This window comes from Lissotriton helveticus, chromosome 10 (assembly GCF_964261635.1).
Source record: "Lissotriton helveticus chromosome 10, aLisHel1.1, whole genome shotgun sequence".
In the NCBI taxonomy this organism is placed as follows: Eukaryota; Metazoa; Chordata; class Amphibia; order Caudata; family Salamandridae; genus Lissotriton; species Lissotriton helveticus.
The window spans coordinates 577,943,828-577,962,685 of NC_136071.1; the positions used below are offsets into that span (position 1 = coordinate 577,943,828).

The 18,858-nt window shown below is 49.2% G+C and overlaps 1 protein-coding gene across 3 annotated transcripts in view; it reads left to right on the plus strand.

Moving 5' to 3' along the window:
- LUC7L (LUC7 like) overlaps positions 1 to 6,619 on the plus strand; it is a 253,595-nt gene extending 246,976 nt beyond the window's left edge. For all 3 annotated transcript variants that reach the window (XM_078663114.1, XM_078663115.1, XM_078663116.1), the window contains one exon: positions 4,823 to 6,619. In XM_078663114.1, the coding sequence (XP_078519240.1) occupies positions 4,823 to 5,402 (580 nt within the window). In that variant the 3' untranslated portion in view covers positions 5,403 to 6,619. The remainder of the gene's footprint in view (positions 1 to 4,822) is intronic.
- Positions 6,620 to 18,858: the final 12,239 nt, after the last annotated feature.

Consider the following 18,858-nt stretch of genomic DNA (forward strand, 5'->3'; position numbering starts at 1 on the left):
TGATGAAAAGCCATCAGGTCCTGGCGATTTGAGCGGGTGGAGGCGTGAGATGGCGGCTAGGACTTCGTCAGGGCGGATAGGAGCGTCCAAGGCCTCTGCGTTCGCTGGACACAGCGGTGTGATTTCCGCCGATTGCAAATACGCGTCGACGGCGGCTGGCGATACTTTATCCTCGCTATACAGGGAGGCGTAAAAGGAGCGGAAGGCGGCAACGACCTGTTCGTCTTCGGTAAGGGTCTCACCGGAGTCATCCAGGAGAGTGGTGATTTTTGAGCGCTGAGTCTTGGCCTTTAGGGCGCTGGCCAGAAGGCGCCCAGGTGCAGTTGCCTCCTACGTAGTACGTATGGCGGAGACGAAGGGCAGCAAATTCCGCTCTGTCAGTATCGAGGCTGGCCAGTTGAGCCCTAGCGGCTTTCAGCTGACGCCAAATCCTCGGAGCGCAGGTGCGACTGTGAACCCTTTCTAGTTCAGCTACTTGTGCTGTGAGGTCAGCCCTCTTGTCTTTGCGGATCTTGGCGTCAGCAGCCGCGATGGCGATCAGTTCCCCCCTGATTACGGCTTTTAAGGCTCCCCAAAGGGTCGACACCGAGACTGCGGAGGTATCATTAGTGGCAAGGTAGTCCGAAATGCATTTATGAATTTGTTTAATAACGGCCATCCTCTGCAAAAGGTGTTCGTTGAGCCTCCATGAACCAGGGGTGCGTGGTGTCTTGGGCATGCTGAGTGTCCGTTCCACCGCATCATGGTCTGAGGGCCGCTGGGACAATGGAAACCTCAGTGACGTGAGGAACCAGTTCTGAAGAGCCCAAGAAGTGATCTAGGCGCGCGTATGTGTGGTGTACATGGGAATAGAAGGTGAAGCGCACTGTGTTGGGGTGCGCTGTCCTCCAGAGATCTAGAAGACCCCTCTCCTGCAGCCAGGACCCGCCCGCCTCTGATAGCGCGCCAGTGTCCCCATAGCGGTGCCCAGACCTATCCTTATTCGTGTCCATGACTAAATTGAGGTCCCCCCCAATCATCAGCTGAGAGTGAGGTGACTGTAGTGTTTCGGAGAGTGCAGTTTTCAGGAATGGTTCCTGACCTGTGTTGGGAGCGTAGATGGAGCCGATCCTCAGTGTTCTATTCCCTACAAGGAAGGTGTAGGCCAGGGGCGTCCTTTAATTTCACCTACTTTGGCCCCCACCCGGCCCCGGAAACGCCGGGACACGAGAACGGCCACCCCTGCTTTCTTAGATGGAAGAGAAGAGAAGTATTGCTGAGGAAAAGCCCGGGAGCGCATCCTCTGCCAATATTTAGTTAGGAGGTGGGTTTCCTGCAATAAGCAGATGTCAGCCTCCGAGTGCTCCAGATAGGAGATGACAGCCCTTCTTTTGATCGGATTGTTGAGGCCTTTTACATTGAGAGACAATATCTTGAGTGTATCAGTCACCATGGGAGAATACGAAGATATGAGTTTAGCAGCATGGGTCGCTGTTGCGTACAGTAAGCTATAGTTAACACCTGAAACCTGTAGAAGTCCCTTGGCATACTGGTCCCCGCCCTCGTTCCCCACACCGCCCTACCTGCAACACTGCCCCCCCCCCCCCCCGTCCCCCCTTCCCAACCATCCCCGAGGAACCTCCCTAACCCCAACAGAGTGAACCTCCCCAGTCCCAACATAGCCCCCCTCCACCCCCTCATCCACCCCCCCCCCCCAACCTCCCCAGAACAAACCCCAAAACTAGAACTATTCATAGTCTCGGGCCTATTCGTGTAGGACACAGGTCCCTAGAAAGTCAGTGGATAGGGTACCATGGTAGCGGCCGAATTGGCGGCCCCCCGACCCGTAGCCCCAGGTAATTAGTGTGAGAGAACCCCCAGGATAACATTGCCTTACAGATCGGTTGCAGTGTTGTCCGCGACTTCTTGCACAGCTGCTTCTCGTTCTTGAGCGACTGTGGCTGGGTCCGGTTTCGGGACGGATCTCGAGGATCGCCTCCGTTGCACTGTCTGCCAGCCGTCTCCTGTTCGCTGTGAGGGGTTATCTTGCGATCTGTTTGGGGATGTGTCTCCATATCCGGGCCCCTCTGGCATTTCAATGTTCAGTAGAGCACAAGTGTCGCTGAGGGACTTAGGTTGATGAAGCGAGCCTTTCCATTTAAAGATCAGGCGAAACGGGTGACCCCAGGAGTAGGGTATACCATTGTCTCTCAAAAAGTTCGTTGCTATCCGGAAGGATTTACGTTTCTGCAGAGTGATGGCAGAGAGGTCTTGGAAAAGAGCTGCGGGTTCGTCTCGGAAATGGATAGGCTGGTTCCTTCGGGCCTCTCGTAGAATGCGTTCTTTTAGGGGGAAGTCCGGGAGGAAGGCCAATATGTCCGGCGGTGGAGCTGGCGCCCTTCGCGCCAGGCCAACTCTGTGTGCTCTGTCGATGCGTATCACAAATTCCTTAGGCTCACCTAGGATCTCCCGGAACAGATCTTGCAAATACTCGACCAGATTATTCTTCTCAGATTTCAACGGGACTCCACGGACCCGTATGTTCCGCTGGGAACGGTTCTCAAGGTCTTCGGAGTGCGACTGTAAGTCCACTTGTTGGTCATGAAGCCGAAGAATCTCCTGCTGCAGCCTCTCCACCTCCATGCTGCGGGATTGGTCTGCCTCCTCACCGACGCCACACGCTCGCCCAGGCTGTCCAGGTCTCGATGTAGTTCCCGCTGTTCCCCTGCCAGTTCCTGTTTCAGGGTTTGAAAGTCCTCCCTCAGAGTGTTGAAGAGGGAGGCTAGGAAGGCCTTGGTGATGGGGGCGGTTTCATCCTCTTGTCCCTGGGGGCTTGCTGGAGGCTTCGGGGACACCACTGTCTGGGCCCTCTCCCCTTTCGGTGCGTTTTTGTGTAGAAGATCCACGATATTCCGAGTCCCTTTGCGACTGGAGTGAGCCATGTCGTCTAAGCAGGGGCCCCCGTAGATCTGGTCTGAGAGCAATAGGGACGTAGACGGCGCTCCGTCGATATGAGGTGCAGAGTCCGGCGGGTCCTCCAGTGCCGTCGTATGGAAAGCGCTGGGGGTGGGAAGCGGCTCTCCGTTAGCGGGGTGCCTAGAAGTCCTCGGGTAGTAGGTCGAGGTCTGGTGTGATGTCCGTGGGGAAGTACTTGCAGGGCACCCGGGGTTGGTGTTCTGGAGGAGACGTGCAGGCTTCCTCGGGCGTCAGGGCCGGGCCCCCGCCGCTAGCACAGCAGGACTAGAGTGGGTAGTGCCAGTCCTCGGATGGTGGGGCACATATATCTGTCCGGAGGCGGGGGGCACCGTCAGTGGGGATGCTCAGCGCTATGCAGCACCCGCAGGTGCCAAGGACGCCAGTCCCCCCCCAGTTGCTTATAAGCCGGCCCAAAGCCGGGGAGTCGGGTAGCAGGTCGACCGCTCACCTCGCGTCGCTCTCAGGGTCACAGTCAGGCCATCCAAAGCCCCCAAGGGTAGGCGCCCCTACCTTATGCGTCGGGGCTGGGCAGGGCAGCGCCGGGGTGCACGTGGGTGTATCCTCGCTGATCGGAGCCGGGGGGCATCAATGGCAGAGCAGGATCTCCATAGGCGCGAACCCCAGCAACGAGCACACGTGGCTCCGAGTTTGATGCAAGCTGGAGGTGGCGGGCATGTAAGGGGGCGTGGGAGACCTCGGGTGCAAACGCCGCCCAGGCAGGCCTGTTAGTGCTTGCAGGAGTCGCCTGGAACCTCTCGGTCTGCTGTGGCCCGCCACCGCAGCATCAGGCCCGGCGCCGGGGCCTCGACTATGGCGCCGACCCAGCGGGAGAGCCGGCAGCGGCGGGCGGCTTTCCGGCCCTGGAACAGACTCCTCCGGTGGTGCGCAGCCACAGATGGAAGGATTGGAGCAGTTAGTGGGCCGTGGGCGCTCGAGAGATGAGGTGCGGCAGCTCCGCTCAGACCTGCCTCGGCAGGAAGGGGTCTCGTCCGCACACAGTCCAGGCCCGAAGCCGGGGCCTAAAGTAGCGGGGACTCACTGGAGCCACGCACGGTCCCCGGATTCACAGATCGCCCAGCGCCGACCGCGCCACCACCGCTGGGGTTCGGCCGCCTCTCACCTCCCCTGGTAGGTCAGTGTCGCAGGTCCGCGGCTTGCTCCTCCGTCGCGGGTTCCGCCGGGTAGCTTCAGCTCCACGCCGCCATTGCGCTGAACTCGCAGCCGGTGGTCGCAGTGGGGTGTAGGTATTCGCCGCTTAGCTGAAACGCGGCCAGGAGCGTGTCGCAATGGAGTACAACCCAGCAACGCAAGCACGAGCAGTTTTTGGGGGAATTGCAGCAACTTACGATGTGCTATGGGGTACAGGGCCGGGGAGCCACACGAAGCATGTCCGTTCAGGCCGCCATCGTAGCCACGCCCCCCACTTTCTCCTTTAAAAAAAAAAAAAATACTTGGTATATAGTGGCTGCTGTCAGCTAGATGACACCTACAAGGAAGTGTGTGGCAGAAACTTTGTTTCCATAAAAAATTTAAAACTTAAATACTCATGCCTGTTTGCTCCAAGACTAAAGTGTTCCTTTTGAAATTTTTGGGGCTCTTTTCGATACACCGTGCGATGCTGGAATACTTAGCATGTAGGTAACTTTTCCAGGTCTTCCGTTCAAAGAATTCATTGCTGTGTCACTGATTTAATCTTTTCTAAAATTGTAAGTAGTAGTAGTAAACAGTTTCTTAATGTACAAGAATGGAATTGTTTTGTTCTGTGTCGGAGTTCCTCATTTTAATACTAAACTATAAGGACTGCAGGTTTTGTAGTTTTCTCAATGGGATATGAATTGTTTGACAAATATACTCTCTGTTCTCTAAGGTCTTCAAGAGACAAACCTTCAAGAGGAAAATCCAGAGAAAAGTCCAGAGACAGATCCAGGGGCAAATCCAGAGAAAAATCCAGGGGTAAATCCAGAGAAAAATCCAGTGGCAAATCCAGAGAAATATCCAGGGGCAAATCCCGAGAAAAATCCAGGGGCAAGTCCCGAGAAAAATCCAGGGGCAAGTCTCGAGAAAAATCCAGGGGCAAGTCTCGAGAAAAATCCAGGGGCAAGTCTCGAGAAAAATCCAGGGGCAAGTCCCGAGAAAAATCCAGGGGCAAGTCCCGAGAAAAATCCAGGGGCAAGTCCCGAGAAAAATCCAGGGGCAAGTCCCGAGAAAAATCCAGGGGCAAGTCCCGAGAAAAATCCAGGGAGAAGTCCCGAGAAAAATCCAGGGAGAAGTCCCGAGAAAAATCCAGGGAGACGTCCAGAGAGAAATCAAGGGAGACGTCCAGAGAGAAATCCAGAGAAAAATCAGAAGGGCGAGAAGATGAGATAATTGCCGAAATAAAAGATGAAGACACCAATGGGAGGTCTTATGAAAAAATGTGTGAAGAAATGGCAGCGGAAGAAACATGAATTCTTTAAATTTGGCCCTGTAAATAGTCAATTAAACATTCTTCTATATATATACAGCTTACAATTCTACCATTTTTACTCAACTCACTTTTTGTAGTCTTGAAAGTATCTGGTTTGGAAAATAGCTGGGTAATTGCAATATATGTATGTACTGTTATCAGTTTTGTTCTTAGCAGATGTTTAAATAAACTTGACCGGTAGATTCATAAACATGCCAGTTATTTGTAGACCACAAATGAACTGTTTCAAGTGGGATAACTAAGATGCGCATGTGTGGCATGACAGGTAGCCAAGTGCTGAAATTATTCAGCTTTTACTTGATTGCATTTTCGAAAACTAGATTAATTTTTACAGAAAACTGGTTATCGTCTTAGCAAGATGGAAACTATACATTGTGTTTTATAATGCCATTTGGGAAGCCCTTGTTTTATCTTCAGTCATTACACTATCCTCTGCCCCTCTAGCCTGTTCATCTCCACCCTTGTAGTGGTAGCCTAACATGCCTTGCCTCAATGTACCACAAGGTAGGGTAAGTACCCAGAGTTTGTTTTTGACTCCAGGCCTATGGTGGGAATGGCCTATCCCGTGGGATTCCAAATTGCTTTCCCTGAATATCTAGGTGTCTACCTCAGAAAGCCCTGTTTGGCAACACAAAGAGCAAAATAAATGTTTGATTCGGCAAATCTGGTCCAGTTCATGGTAGGGTCAAGAAATAGTTTACTTCTTGTGCAATACCAAAATGTTTCTCCTAGTCAGGATGTAGTTGCGAGTCAAAACATTGCTTTGTCTTGGGCATTGAAAATCTTTTACATTTTCCTTGCTGCAAGGGCTTTTCCAATCCAGGCCTGTGTCTTGCAGCAGATTTCACTCAAAAGTCCAGTGTGCTCCCACTCATTCTTCTAATCCCTTGAAGAATCTGTTGAAGTAGATGTATGAATCCGCCCCTCTAGTGTGTCCCATGATGCCTCCTACTGACCCATTTGTTTGCTGATGTAAACTGGTGTGCTTCCCCATTCTTCTTTTGTACAATATGCAAAGGTAACCTGCTTGCTTGATTTACAGGTTTGCTACAAAGTTCTTGAAGACCATTTTTCCATAATGTTGTGTGAACACTTCAACCAGTTCTAGGTAGTTAATTTTTCTGTTAAAATGTTCCTTTTACGAGTGATGTGAAGGGAAATGTTTGCTGTGGAATAAATGAGCACCTGTTATCTTGATTACATTGGAGTTTGAAAGTTCTTGGTTTAGTTTTTAGTATTTGAGGCAGATCCACAGGTATGAAGGGGAAGAGCAAGAACCAGAGATTGCAACTTCTGCATTAAAAAATAATCTTGACTGCGATAGCTTATTTTTTATCCACTGAAAGGCTTGGTATACTTATTAGCCATTGACAGTCATTTTTTGCCATACTGAATGACTGCAACTTTTTCCGAAACCAGCGTTTATTCAAAAACATGCATGCTAGTCCCATGTGAAATGTATTGACTTCTCTATTGTTGGTCGTGTTTTTTTTTTCTTTAGCGTTCATTTTTTTGTGTAGCATTTTAAGTGTCCGAAAGTTGCATGCTCTGCATCTTCTCTCCAGAATGTCAGTTGGGTCTGAAATTTGAAAGTTTACCCCATGTATTTATTGCAGATTAATTTGCCTGTCGTTTAGCGGTTGCTCAGAATATTATACTGTTTTGCATGTTTTACCTTTTAAGTTTCATTGTGACGGTTGACTGGTAATAAATACTGTCACTCCTGTAACACTGATGGGAATGACTTGCCCACAGGCTCAGGCAGTTTTCTTTCCCCTGCTCTTGGGGCTGCTCCTGACTGTTACTTGACCAGCTTGCAACCAAGACCTCAGTCTAATGTGAGTGTAGCCCCAGGGGTACAGAACTGATGTCGATAGTCACAAGTACATAAACAAGCATTTGCAATGCAATTGGTCTCGCCTTTGGGACCTTATATGTATTTAGCTATGCAGCACATTAGCCTGGGTGCTGAAACATCTACTGCTGTTTAACATGGATAGAAAGTAAGCACCAAACTGCGTGACACGCCAGGTATGGGAACACATGGTGAGAAACATTGCCTTTCAGTGGGAAATTGTATAGTGCAAAGCTCTGCTTTTAATAGAAATCAGTAAAGAGAGGTTAGCATTCTTGGACCTGATATGTAACATCTGCAGGCATACAGACGGAGCTTTATCGAAAACCCATGGCGAGGAACTCTTTGCTGCAATATGAGAGCCAGCATCCTAAGGCCCTTAGGGATAACTTGCCTTATGGGCAATTTTTACGTATACGGAGAAATTGTTCCACTGATCAATCGTTCCGACACCATGCTATGGGTCTAACCAAACAACTCACTCAACTCAGATACATTATCCATCTGCGCTGATTAAACGCTCTCTGAAGCGCGCAAAAAACAACTATCGAGAAGCGCTACTAGAGCCCCCGGCTCTCAACCCACCTATGGATAGGTTGACTTTTGTAAGCACATTTAGCACTAAAGCCAACCAAATCCAAAAGATAGTCCGTAGACAATGGCGGATTCTCAATCATAGTAGTGCGAAAATTGTACAACCCTTATTTGCATTTAAGAGGGCTAGCAGTATAAGAGACCGGCTGGTCCATACTCGCCCTAAGACTGTTCCCAAAAAAAACAATTGGTACCCTCTGGAACCTTCCAGCTGTGGTAGGCCATCACCCATGTGGTAGTTGTTCCATTTGTCAAAAAACGAAACACACGGTCAGTCTAGACATTGGGACAGATCGACCCTGGGATCAATTGCATTTTTCTAATTGCAACAGTCAGAATTGAATCTATCTACTGACCTGTCCTTGTTCAACTAGATACGTTGGTATGACTACTCGGAAAGTACGTGTATCTATGCTGGAACACAAGAGCTCATTCCGGTGTAAGAGAACCATTACGAGACTCACAAAACATTTTGTAGACAAACAACACGGGGAAGAGGACTTCCAATGGACGGTGCTGGAGAAACCCGTTCTACCATCTCACATAAGTGATGTCTCTAGATACTTATTTATCAAAGAGCAAAGGTGGATATTTAAGCTCCACACAGACATTGTGGGACTTAACGACGATATACCTTGGTCGAGTATGTAGAATATTGGGGACCGTTTATTCACCAGAAGGTCCTTGTAAATTAGCCCCTAGGTATATCTCTGTACTGCATTACGCTCACAGTAGATGGACAGTGGCACTTACCCATAAGTGGGAGAGCGGATATTGTAGGGGTCACAAGATGGTAGTAACTCTGGATAGGGATGTGGGTCCAATAGGAACATATTTCCAATATAGACGAGAGAGGGTTAGAGAGTAATTTTTGACTTTCTGTTAACATGACCTTATCCCCTTTACTCCTACTTTACATTCCTCCTCCCTCCTTTTCCCTCAAGAATGTAGACTAAGTGGAGTGGGTCAGGGGCAGGTTTAACAACAGCACCTTTGTATACTCACATTCTCTATACATGGTCTATACTAGTTTCTGATTCAACTGCCATGGGTACACTAGTGATATATACCACATGGACTAAGTAGGTCTGAAATGTTAGTGACACACACCACTGGTCAGTGTTGCTCCAGTGTTACTATTGGCCTGGAATAAGAAGGTCTGAAATATTAGGGATGTAGGAACTACAGACGCTATTTTTGTGATGTCAGTCTGTGGCTCCTTACCGTTTTTTTCCCACAGACCAAAATAGTATGTTGAAATTAGTCTCTTGTTTTCTCCAGATCATGAGGTTAACGAGTGCGTACTTGTAAAAGACAATATGAAAACAACTTCTGGCAATTTTTAAGATGGCGCGAGCTACAGACGCCATGTTTTTGACGCCATTCTGTAGTTCTTTATGCGCGCAGCTACGGAACTATCTGGAGGAATAGTGTGTATGTATGAACTACAGACGCCTTAATTGTGACGTCATTTTGTAGTTCTCCACCGCGACTTCCATACATCGCAGTGCTGGTTGGACTAAATATGCACCTATTCTAACCCACTTGGCGAGGTTTACTGTAGATATTTTGTAATTATTGAAGATTTTTACTATGTTACCGACCCCATCCTAAAGGTAGCACGAACTACAGACGCCATGTTCTCTGACGTCATTTTGTAGTTCCTAAGACGCACCTTCCCGGAATCTCTCGGCGTAAACACACAGGTTAACAGGAGATTCCATTGGTGTTAAGATATGGTAAGCGACTCTGCTTTATGTATGCATACTATCGCCTATGACTACTCGGCTGGCTGTTTGAGTAGAGAGAACAATAAACTTTGCCGCCCACAAATGTATTTAATAACGTCTCCTGATCACGCCGGTGCCTCCCCCTAGACTCAGAGAAGTCCCGAGGCACCGACGGACAGGTAGGTTGTATTTTGCTGTTGTCCTTGTGCTGTTCTAATGTTCGGTGATGGCCTGATTTTCGTTATCAGGCAGTGATTAGATGAGATAGTTGCCCTGATAGCCTTTGATAGTCACTTTCGATTGTAACATGTCCTTTATAATACGTTCCAGTAAAGAGAATTATTTGTTTAAGATCAGAGATATATATATATATATATATATATATATATATATATATATATTATTTGTCTTACACATGCTAGATGAACCAAGGAGGGCTAATGAACATTAATTCTCCTCATTGTACATAGACTAAGTATCCTTGTTGCGGACACGCTATTTACATTATTGAAAAGACTGAGCGGTGTGGAATGTTTTGAGGGACTGATGATGTACCAGTGGCTGTTGTTAATAGAATGCCGTCTGGTTAGCAGGAATTAAACTTTAGGTGGGCGAGGCATTTGTAACTTGAAGGGACTATATGATCACAGCGCCTGGTTTCTGTACCCTGCAGCCTCCCTTTCTCAATCTTGCTTTCTGCAGAGCGGGGCCTCCATATCCTGAGCATGGTCCAGGTGAGGTCTAGTCCCCGGTCAAGCTGGGTGAGCATATTTAGATTTAAATATCCAAATACATATATTGTTTGCTAAAGAACACATGAAGCAACTAGAGAAATTTATTTTATGTTAATTTGATTTATTTTAGATGCTATCTGCATACCCTGACGCGGAGGATCTGGTTTATACTGGTTGTATTTATAGTATTTATATATTTTTCCAACCGTATGCTTGTTGTTATATTGCTGGATAACAAAGTACACTTATGTTTTTATGTGTATAGATAATTTTCATGAGGTTGATCACAAATATAAGCAGTAGCAATTTATTAGAGCAGAAGCCCTGAAGAAAGCCTAGGGACTTGAAGCCCGCCTGGCTGAAACATGTCTGCTCTTTTTGTCAGTTATTGTGTCAAACTGCATTTTGCACTGTTCTGTTTTTAGTTAGGGGGTGTGTCGGTGTTTAATAAAGTTTTTTGTGATAAGGCACATCACCCTATTTTATTCACCACTTTATGCACTTTTTAGGTCGAGGGACCTATAAGCTGCGAAGCAGCCTCCGGTCCGGAGATCTTATGTTGTATAGTAGGGCAGTTTAGACCCGCCTCTCAGCTCCGTTCGCTTCCATTGGTTGGAAGAGAAGGGAGTCACTCTAAACAAGCCCCGTCTTTTTCGGATTTGGGGGCGTAAGTTTTGCTGTTCTTTAGACAGTGAAGTCGTCCGTCACTCAGGACAGCAAAACACGCCCCCAAATCCGAAAAATGTCGGAAGCTTGAGGCCGCCATTTTGCTGCTGGTAAGGTAGGCTGCTCGTTTCTTTTCCCCACTGTTCCATTGATTTTCCTTTGTCTCCTTCTTGCTATTTCCCTGCAGACTCCCACCTCCCTACTCCCTTTCGCTCTCACCCGTCCTCCCAGTCCGTAGCTCCCTGCTCCGGCAGGCTCCCTCTCGGCGCTTCTAGTACTGCGCGCTCCTCTCCCCTGTAACCTCCCACCTCCCTGCACTCTCACTCCCAGCTCGCCTCCATCCAGTCTCCCTCCTCCCTCTACCCACCCGTCCCCAGCAGTCTCTCAGAGCGCTTCTGGAAACGAGTGATTACTGCTGCTAAGGAAGTGCTTCTTGCTATCTCGGCGCTTCTCGTCCTGCGCGCTCCAGAGTGGTCTCCCACCTGCCCCTGTCTTTGCTAACCTCGGCACCAGGCGGGAGAGTGGTCTCCCCCCCTGCCCCTGTCTTTGCTAACCTCGGCACCAGTCTTTGCTCACCTTGATACCAGACGGGAGAGTGGTCTTCCCCTGTCTTTGCTAGCCTCGGCACCGGGTGGGAGAGTGGTCTCCCCCGTCTTTGCTCACCTCAGCACACGGCAGGAGAGTTTCTCCGGGTCTCGCTCTCCCCTGGCTCCTCCCACTCTCTCGGTGCTGGTCTCTGTTTCTCCCCTGCCCGCTCCCTCCCCGTTACTCCGAGTAGTGAGTGTGACTACTTTTCCTTGGCTCGGTGAATATGTATGATACGACCCTCCCCCTCACACATCCCTTAGTTCTAAGTGATACCGCCTCACCTGCAGGGACTCCCTATTCCCCCAGCCTTCGATTCAGCTGAAAGTGTTGATCTCCAAGGTTTGCAGCGCCTTGAAGCCCGTGGGAGCACAAGCAGAAGAGGCCGCGGCTCGGGAAGCATTGGCCGCCGCAGGTCCCTGAGACTCCGGGGTCGGAGCGCATGACGCAGCAGCTAGCGCTTTGAAGCCGGTGATGCCTAGAGCTCACTTCAAGCAGGGAGCACGAGCCGCTGCAGCTCCTTGCAGCCTATAAAACATAAGCCGCAGCAGCTTCTTGAAGCAGCTTGCGGGCGAGAGGCAGGGCTGGCGTTAGTCGTGGGTGAGTTGAGTTCAGGCCCAGGGCGCCAATGTTCAGAGGGTCGCACGGTCCTGTAGACAGCAGCGTCCCTTTGACTAGACTCCAATTATTCCGACTAATCTGCTTTTCGTCATTTTTAGTTGCAGCAGGTGCCGTTTTATACCTGCTTACACCCCCCCCCCTCCTTTCCCTTCCCATCTCCTTTTCATCTCTCTGGCCACACACCAAACACCGGCCTGTCACACCACCAACAACTTGGCACGAGTGTGATCAACCTCTGCTGTGAATGAATACGGGAATGTTTGGGAGTGGCGAGAAGTTTGTGCTTAGAGGCCAGTCAGTCACTGCCGAGATGTGTGACTGACCTGTGAACACACAATGCACCGCCTTCTGCTTCATTTTATTCACCAGCTGTCACGAGAGCGACACATTTCTATCAGCCCCGGGCCCCCCCTATCCAAGCAAAGGCCGCTCTGGCTCCTAGCGCCAAGCAGGGAGAGCACTTCGCTAAAGCTCCTTCCAGCCGGTGCTGCAGAAATAGCCCAGGCCACTGAGGCTCTCGAAGATCGTGCACAGGCCGCGCAACTCGTTCAAGCCTATGCTGACCCGAGGGCACAGACAGTACAGCGCCTTGAAGCCAGACAGAGAACACAGGCAGCTGCTACTCATTGAATCCATTACTGCCTATTACTCAAATCGCCTGCCACCGCCGGGCAGCACAGGTCGCTGAAGCCCCTTGAAGCCCTTGCTACCAGGAGAGCACAAACCACTACAACTCATTGAAGCCCTTGCTGTCTAAAGTGCTTTCCCGCCTAGAAATCGCCCGCCCCGGCCGGACAGCACAGGCCATGCAGCTCCTTGAAGCCCTTGCTACCAGGAGGGCACACACGATTACAGCTCGTTGAAGCCCTGCCTGCCTAGGTGATTTTTGATCTGAAACCCCTTCTAGCCCTTATGGCAGAAACAGCACAGGCCTCTGTGACACTTCAAAGCCGCGCTGCCTGCCTAGGAAGCAAAGGCCGCGCAAAGTGCTCAAGATGCTGCAGCTCCTTGAAGCCCTTGCTACTATGAGGGCACACACGATTATAGCTCATTGAAGCCCTGCCTGCCTAGATCATTTTTGCTCTGAAACTACTTCTAGCTCCTACTGCAGAAACAGCACAGGCCTCTGTAAAACTTGAAAGCCGCGCTGCCTAGGAAGCAAAGACCAGCAAAGAGTTCGAGATGCTGCAGCTCCTTGAAGCCAGGTGCCTAGAGAACATAGGTCTGCAGGACAACGTGTGGCTTAGAGCACACAGGCCATCTGCGGTCTTTGAGGGCCCAGCTGCCTAGTGAGCACGGGTTGCAGCAACTCATTGAGGCCTGTGCTTCTCATTGACGCTGGTTGCCGCCTACTAAATCAGGCCCCATAGCTCTTTGAACCCCTGCTGCCTAGAGAGCTTCAGACCGCCGCATCCCATTGTAAATTGAAGCTGCTGCCACGCCCGGAAGGCCACTCCTCCCGCGGCCCAGTGAATAAATGCAGGCCGCGGCAGCACTTTGAAGCAGACACTGCCTGCCTACACGCTCTCTCTCTCACACACTCTCTCACACACACTCTCTACTACTCAACATTACTCACTCATAATAAGTCACTCTATACTACTCACTCTTTACTACTGAAACTAAAAATACACTTTGTATATGTAAGGGTGTGGCTGTGCATGTAAATGTGTGTGGCTCTAGGACTCTTTACTGCTCACTCTCTCACTATTTTATACTCACTCTTTCACTTTTTACTGCTCGCTCTCTAATACTCTCTTTACTAATAACTCTCTCCTACTCACTATCAACTACTCACTCTACTACTTACTCTGTGTGTGGGTGCTAATGCAATAGGTCTTGCATCTGCTAGCAATTAAGCTATTGGCAATATAAATGACAATGCCATTTATTTATGATTTAAAAAAAAAAAAAGAAATGTCATGAGCAATGCCAATAGCTCTACCTTTAATAATGCCGAGACCATTGCATTGTAAATGCTTGTTGTGTTTTGCACTGCTTCCATCCATTCTTAGTTCAGTTTCCTGCTAGACTGCTAAAAGTGTCAGTCAGTCAGTCAAAATACACTTTATTCGATTTGATTAAAAATCCTAAAAGGCATAAAATTGCATACATAGTTAAAAAGAGACAATTCATAAAATGTACAAAGTCAGCGCTGGATCCAAGTAAACAATTACACTACAAGTTACACAAGGGTAAAATCGAAATAGACTGTGCCATAATTAATGGAATACATTTGGTGGTGCTTGTCTGTGCTTCCTTCTAAAAGCCGACGCTAAAAAACTTGCCACGCAATAAATAATGCGAGTATTACTCAACATCTGGTGGTTAATTAATGTTGGCCTGACTTGGATAAAGCCGGCCTCCCGCAAGATGGGTAACAAATATTTTTTCCTAATACCCGCACAAAACCCACAAAACATAATAAAGTGCATGGTGTCTTGATTGGAAAACATCACAATTACAAGGGGGAGCTCCCTCAGGCTTAGCCCACGATTGATAACTACCCAGGGTAAAATGGATCATATTAATTCGAAATTGTCAATAAAAATCTATGTAGGGGTTTGGTAACAATTTTGAGGTAAGGCTCGAGTGACGGGGAGGTGGTTAACAAAGTGTGATCTTACTGTGGGTTTCGCGAATTCCCTCTCCTCTCTAGCCAAACGCACCCTCTCCAAGAAATTACTCTTAATCCATTTAACATCCACCAGCCTGATAAAGGTTGACCGGAAGAGTTCTGGTCTTCCTAGAAGTGTAAAAGTGTTTCTAAGGTAATCCAACCAGGGTATTTTCATGGCGTGGTCAAGAGACATAACATCAAGCAAAATTGCGTGGTTCAAGGTTAATTCTGGGTTAAGCCATGTTTTCGCCCAGAATACCAGGGGGGGCCAATTTCAGTCCATCCGTTATGTAAACCATACCCACCTCAGAGTGGATTGAGAAGGTGGGGGAAGACTTAGGAATAGACAGAAGTTGTCTTAAGAGCCCATTTTCGGCCCTTTGGATTTTATCTTGGGCGACATACCCCCACAAAGCTGCCCCTTAAGTGGCAATAGGGATGCATTTGCTGTCATAAACTTTCAGGAGGGCCTCCATCAGCCTAGTCCCTAATCTCTTTGAAAAGCCCATGAGGGCAGACGTAGAACGGGCCAGGGATAAGCTCTTGGCTTTTATCTGGGGAACCCACGTCCCGCTCTCATCAAACAAGACCCCCAGATACGGGAAAGTGGTGACCCTTGAGACCACCTCGACCTTACAAATAAAAGTTTTAAAGTTCTGCTTGCTTCTCTGCCGGCCCACCACCATCGAGTGAGATTTTTTTTGCATTGACCCTTAGATCCTCCATGAAGGACCCAAAAAGGTCCAACAGTGTCTGGAGTCCATTGCCAGTACGTGCAATGAGGACTGCGTCGTCCGCGTATAGGAGAGCCGTTACAGGTGCTCCTCCTACACGAGGGACGTCAGCCCCCCCCTGCCTTTAGATGTTTTCCCAGCCCATTGATGTAAATCGTAAAGAGAAGGGGGGCCAGGATGCATCCCTGGCGCACCCCTTTCTCTGATTTAAATCTGGGCGTGCACCTGCCCTCCTTATTGACCCTAACCGAGGCATATAGATCCTGGTGAAGGGAAGCCATGAATGTGACTAATCAGTGATCAATTCCAATCTCCAACAGAATGGACCATAGCTTGGACCTATTTACTAGGTCGAAGGCCGAAGAGAGGTCCATAAAGGCCAAAAAAAGGGACCCCTCCTTGGCTACAGTGTATTTTGATATTAGAAGATGCAGATTGGAGCTTTGGTCCAGCGTTCCCCTTTTCTCTCTGAACCCATATTGGATATTCGAGAACCCCCCACAAACCTCTAGATTAGCCCTCCTCTTGGACAAGAGGACTCAGCCTAAGATCTTGATGGCAGAGTCTAGGAGGGAGATCGGTCTATAGCACGCTGGACCATCGCGCTGCCCCTTTTTAAAGATAGGCACAATGATCGAGGTTGCCCAGGTGGTCGGAAATGTAAGGTCATTTGTGGCACGAAAGACATTTGTTAGCACCTCTGCCCACACTTTCGGCGAGTGTTTATATAGGTCAGCCGGTACGCCATCCGGCCCCGGCGCCTTGTTTTTCGAGGTCTCTAGGATGGCCTTCTCTACTTCATCCTGACCAAAGGCTAAGGGGGCTAAGTCAAGGGCTGCCGCTGGGAGCGACACAGTCAAGGTCACCATATACTTCTTTAAAGTGTAAAAGCCACCTCTCATTGGAGATAACGCAGTCAGTGACAGCGTTATCCGAGTCTGCAAAAAAGGGCTGGTTTATTGTAGCCCAGAATTGTCTACTGTCTTGCAGTTTATCTATTGAGAGCAGCTTATCCCAGGCCTCCCTTTTATGGGTTGTGGTCACTATGGGTCGAGACAATTACTTTATACGTCCTGACCTTAGCTAAGATCCCCGGGGACAGAAAAATATAATCTCTGATCGAGCCGCGGTCCGTGCCCTTGTATATGCATAGTCTCTCGCCTCCCCCTGTGTAAGTTGGTTCAAATATGTTCTGATTAGCTAACAGTTCTTCCAGGGCTTCTCCTGACCTTGTATGCTCAAAATGAGGGGACGTTGCATCTGGGGGACCCTCGTACTCCCCTGTGTAGCAGAGATTGCTGCAAATGTGAATGTTAAAATCACCCATTAGGATGACCTCGAAGTTAGTGTAGTTATTTAGACTGTAGTTAGCTAAAAAAAAATTCTAGGGAGGCAATGTGATCCTGATCCCCTACCCTACCCCAGGAATTATAAAAATTAATTAGAATTAATATACGTGCGGGCGAAGCTGCCCACTCCACAATTAAAAGGTTCGGTGAGCCTGACTCCAACATCTTACAGGGCCAGGTAAGTTTTAGTGAGAAGAGAAAGAGGAGGCCCCCCTTGGCTCTACCTGCAATGCTGTGAATGGCGGGGACGGCAAAGCTGGTAAAGCCATCCAGCCAAAAACTAGCGCTGGTATCCCATGATTCCTGTATGGCTATAACATCGTGGCTCTTAATGAAGTCAACCCAACCTGTATCTGCCCTTTTTGCTCCGATGCCCGCGACATTCCAGCTAATGAGCTTGCACACTCCTGTGCCCTCTGCGGTCGAAATGCCATACGTAGAGAATGGATTTGGGGCTAGTTGTCAGTCCATATCTACTACATCGACAAGTGGGGAGAATCTGTTTTGCAAGACTGGACCGGGCCCCACGCTGGATGTTTGGATTGTCTGGGGGGTGGAGGCCCTTGCAGTACTGGGACCCATGTGTGTGCGGTACTCCCTTCTGTACCTACCCGCTCTAGCCCCTTTTTGTACAGTTCTCCACCCGTTATCTACCGCGGCCGTGTGGCATGGCCTGCGGTATAACTCTGGGGGAGGATGATGTATGGCATGCGGCGGGTAAAAGAAGCCCAAGGGAACCGGTCTCATGTTTCCTGTGTCTGAGATCTCTGATCCATCCCAAAACAGAGTATCCGCCAAGTTGGAACTATCAAAGTTGACTATGATGCAATCTCCTTTCACATATTTGGGGCAGTGACCGATCCAACCCACCCTTCTGACCATAATAATCCTGTTTGAGATATTTATCCCTCCGCTGCTGGTATCTGTGCACCATTGTCTGGCCTTGTGCAGTGGTACCGTGTCGGGTTCTTTCTCTCCATTCGCGAGATGGCGGACCCCTATAAATACAGCAACTAAGGGGGCAGCATCCGGTGGCAGCTCTATAGTTAGTTGGCAGCCCTTAGCCCTTGCACTAGGAGCTGGGCAATGAGTCTCATGTGTGGTTTCAGAAGGACCCTGAGTGTTGACTTGTCTGCATGTTATTTTACAAGGGGCCCCTGAACTAGGGATATCTGCAGTCCCCCCATCACTTGTCACTGTTGGAACCATAGACCTTACTACATTGTGGGTGGTGAGATCAGAGCCATTCCTAGCCTCCCTTAGGGGTTCCTGGGCAGCGCCCAGTTTCTTAGCCAGAGAGTCAATGAGTGCGCACTTTTTTAACAGGCCAGCGAGGCAAGTGTTCAATGTGTCAACAATGTCTTTCGCTATGCCCACTAGCAAGGGTTCAATGCTTGCAACAAACAGCGCCTCTTAATGTTCGCCAATATTCTCTTTCGCGATTTGATCGCAGGAGATAGGTCTCTCGGTCTTTTTCCTGCTTTTAGTGATGGGTTTTTTCGCCTGCCCATACCCCTGGGGTTGGTTTAATAGACATGGGGCAGGGGTGTTGGCTGAGGTTGGGCCGACTGTTGTGGTTGAGCTAGGCTTGGTGTTAAGCACAACCACTTCAGGCTCTAAAGGGATACACGGTGCTGGGACAATGTCCGAAGAGGTGGACATGTTTAGTTGTGACGGTGGTATCAAGCCCAAATCCTGTTGTGCTGTTGCAATTTCCTTAGTTAAAGCCCCCACAGCAGATGTGAGGTAGGAAATGATTGTCTCTGAGTGTCTTGGTACCTTGGCCTTCTTGCCCCCCTCTTCCGTATTTGTAATGATCCTCCGCTTACCCATTGTCAGATGTTAAGGGGGTAGCCCGGCCTCCTCTGGCCCCGGATGGCCACAGATGGCCCGCCCTTGTCCCGGGCTTCTCCCGCGCGCGACTCGCGGGGCGAGAGGCGTTCCGCTG